This window comes from Orycteropus afer, unplaced genomic scaffold (genome assembly GCF_000298275.1).
Source record: "Orycteropus afer afer isolate SDZICR_OR568_19922 unplaced genomic scaffold, OryAfe1.0 scaffold00726, whole genome shotgun sequence".
NCBI classification, from domain to species: domain Eukaryota; kingdom Metazoa; phylum Chordata; class Mammalia; order Tubulidentata; family Orycteropodidae; genus Orycteropus; species Orycteropus afer.
The window spans coordinates 280,223-283,725 of record NW_006922313.1 but is presented as its reverse complement, the minus strand read 5'-3'; the positions used below and the strand labels follow the sequence as shown (position 1 = coordinate 283,725).

Below are 3,503 nucleotides of genomic sequence, written 5' to 3'. Positions count from 1 at the left end.
GGTTTGGGCTTTGCTTCTGTGAAGACTGACAGCCTTGGAGACCCTGTGGGCAGTTCCACTCTGTCCTCTAGGGGCGCTGTGGGTCAGAGTCGACTCCAGGCAGTGAGTTTGGTCTGTTTCATTGTACCGTCTGAGCAATTCCTTCTGCACCATTCTAAATGCTTGCTGTGAACGAATTTACTTAATGTATCTTAACAGCTCTATTCAGTCGGTGCTGTCGTTTCCAAGAGGGTATCAAGCCATTCTCCCAATGTTACACAGTTCACACAGTGGCGGAGGGTAGAGCCGGGATTTAAACGCAGGTAACCAATAGGCTGCCAGATCTCCTAGGGACAAGATCAATTCCTGGCCCTCAGTGACCCTCCAAACCAAACCAAAGCAAACTCACTGCCGTCAAGGCGGAGCTGACCCATGGCGACCCCTCCTTGGGTTTCCGAGGCGGTACCACTAGGGAAGTAGATCGCCCAACCTTCCTTCTGAGGAGTGGCTGGTGGGTTTGAACCGCCAGCCTTCTGGTCAGCAGTCAAGTGCCTTAGGCACTACGCCACCAGAGCTCCCATGACCCTCCATAAGGACCTGCTACTGGTATGGTTGCGAGCCATGGGGGCCATTCCGACTCCTAGCCATGCTACGGGACACAGAGCACAACTGCCACCATAGGGTTTTCTAAGCTGCAATCTTTATGGAAGTAAACAGCCACATCTGTCTCCCACGGAGCAGCTGGTGGGTTGGAACTACCCATGTGTCCCTTGGCAACGGAACGCTTACCGCTGCAGCACTTGGAGCACTGAGTACTACGGCCTGATTTCTTGGGCTGCCTCTGCAGCCCTGGCTTGGCCCTACAGACGCTGTCTCACCCTCCTGCCTCTTCCCGGCTGCTGCGGTGCCCCCGCGTGGTTTCCTCCCGGGGCCAGTCTGCACCGCGCGCCCCCTGCCGGCTGCTGGCAGCGGAGGAGGGGGGTGGGGGCCGTGGTCTTACTCCTCGCTCCGCAGCTCACGGTGCAGCCGCTCGCGGTCCCTGAAGCAGCCCAGCGACGCCATGCTCTCCAGGACGTCGGGGTCCAGCTCTCCGTTGGATGGGAGACTCCGCATGGCCACCCGGCGGCCCGGGGCCGGCTCCAGGCAGGGGTCCGGCTCGTGTTTCCCGCCCCTAGGCAGGGGGAGACGCATCAAAGGGGCCCAGGCACCGAGGACTTGAGTCCGGGTCTTCACCGACACCCAGGCGTCCCGCACCCCCGCCAGGAGTCTGCACCCCAGCCCCGCCTCCCTCCAACCAAGGACTCCTGACCCCCGCCCCTCCCCCAGCACCCCGAATCCTGAGTCCCGAGCCCTTCCCGGAACCGGAACCTCGGCATCCCCCCACTTCTACTTTGGGGCACTCGATATTCGGGTCCCCACCCGTCCTCCCCAGGGCCCCAGCTGTCCAGTTTCCCCACACTCACAGGTACCAGGGATGTTTCTGAATTTGCTCCAACTGTGAAGGGGGTGGGTGGTGGAGAAGCAGAGTGAGGTGGTGTGCACACAGCAGGCAAAGCTGAACGGGGTGGGGTTAATGGGGGGGCTGGGGGGGCCCTAACCGCGCCCCCCGCCAGGTTCTGGATGGCGTATCGTGTCTCCCCCTAGTGGCGGCTTAGCACATCGCTCTGCACACGCGGTCCCAGCACTCTGGACCAGAAGCAAAGGCAGGGTGCCATATACAGCTTAGCGCACGCGTGCACCGCCCCCCGGAAGAGCCGCCCCTTGCACGCGCCTTCCCTCTGCCCGGGGCTCCCGGCCCACGGTTCTGACGCCTCTGGCCTCGGTTCGCGGTGGTGGGTTTTGCGAGCTGCTGGGTTGCGGCTCAGCCAGCGGCCCCCATCTTTACCCCTCACCCCAGGGACTGACAGGCAGGTCTTAGGAAGCCACGTCCCGACTCCCCTGCGGGTCCCGGCCCCCCATCCGGTCTCCGCGTCTCCCCTCACTCACACTGAGCCTCTTCTCCGGCTCCACCTCGATCATGCCCCTCAGGAGGCTCTGACAGTCCGGGGGGATGAAGTGGGGCATGTGGAAAACACCCCGTTTCACCTTCTCCAGCAGCTGACGGAGGTTGTCGTCGTCAAAAGGCAAAGCCCCCTGGACAGGGAAGAACCGGGACCCCTAACCCGACTGGGCAGGCGCGAGGCCTCGCTTCGGACGCACCCACGCCCTCCTCAGCACCGAGGAGCTCGGTGGCGCGGTGGTTCCACACTCAGCAGCCGACCAAAAGGTCGCGCGTTCGAAGCCACCCAGCCGCTCTGGGAGGACGAAAACAGACCTCGTCTAGGAGAGTGTGCTGTAGGTGTGGCCCAGTCCGCTCTAACTCCGTGCACAACGGCACGGCAAGCTGCCCGGTCCCGTGCCGTCGCAGGATGGCTGCCATGTCTGAACGGTTAGCAGCCCCTGGGTCACACGCTAGGAAGCCCAGTGGAACACCTCGCCCCTCATACGGGGTCCCTGCGAGTTGGAACGCCTTGGAGGCACCCGACGGCGACCCACACTGCTGCACAGAAGGGGACAGTTGGCACGCCCGCACTGCAGACGGGAAACCGAGGCACCGAGGGCTTCAGCACAGCGCCGAGCTCCTAAGTGGCAGTCTAGTGCCAGCACACAGGAGGCCCTGGGCAGAGGTGGCTAAACGCGTGACCACGAGGTAGAACGCCCACCCCGAGGCACCGAGGAAGAAAGGGCGCTGGCCTGCTTCCGAAAGGCTGTAAAATGCTAGGGAGCAGAGTTTGATTCTGGAAGACGTGGGGCTGCATGAGTCAGAATCAACTTGTTGGCCACTCGCAACGAAACAGCAGTGCCGGTGCAGGAGAAGTGGGGGGTCGCCCGTGGGTGGTGGTAGTTTATTAACAGGTTTGCCCCAGAGGACTCTGGGAAGGGCAATAATGGCCTGTTTCTTCACAAAGGGTGGGGTCCCAGTGCAGGAAAGAGGGGTGAGCCAATTCCGACTCAGTGACCCAAGGGACAGAGTAGAACTGCCCATAAGGTTTCCGAGGCCTCAGTGTTTGTGGAAGCAGACCAGCCGGGAGGTTCCAACCACTGACCTTTGGCTGAGCGCTTACCACTGTCCCACCACATACAGTGCCCAGCACATTAAGAAAAAAAGATGCCATGGAGTTGATTTTGACTCAAGGCGAGGCCTTGTGTGTCAGAGCACAGCTGCGTTTCGAAAGGTTCTCAATGGAATGCCAGGCCTTTCCCCCGAGGCACCCCTGGGTGGACTCGAACCTCCATCCTTTTCAGTTAGTAGCCAAGCACCTGACCCTCTGCACCGCCCGAAGACTCCACCTAGCACATCCAACTACCCACTATCGAGCTGATTCTGACCCACAGCGCCCCTAGAGGACAGAGTGGAACTGCCCACAGGGTCTCCAAGGCTGTCAATCTTCAGGGAAGCAAAGCCCAAACCACACCCACTGCGTGGAGTCCATTCTGACCCACAGCGCCCCTAGAGGACAGAGTGGAACTGCCCACAGGGTCTC

The 3,503-nt window shown here is 61.3% G+C and overlaps 1 protein-coding gene across 1 annotated transcript in view; it reads right to left on the bottom strand.

Annotated features, from left to right (window-relative positions):
- Positions 1–3,503, bottom strand: part of BRSK1 (BR serine/threonine kinase 1) — a 25,992-nt gene that overhangs the window by 8,953 nt on the left and 13,536 nt on the right. Inside the window, exons 8-11 of the mRNA XM_007957292.1 lie at positions 1,966–2,112; positions 1,443–1,474; positions 980–1,150; positions 769–839 (exon numbers count right to left, since the gene is read on the bottom strand). Coding sequence (XP_007955483.1) covers positions 769–839; positions 980–1,150; positions 1,443–1,474; positions 1,966–2,112 — 421 coding nt within the window. The remainder of the gene's footprint in view (positions 1–768; positions 840–979; positions 1,151–1,442; positions 1,475–1,965; positions 2,113–3,503) is intronic.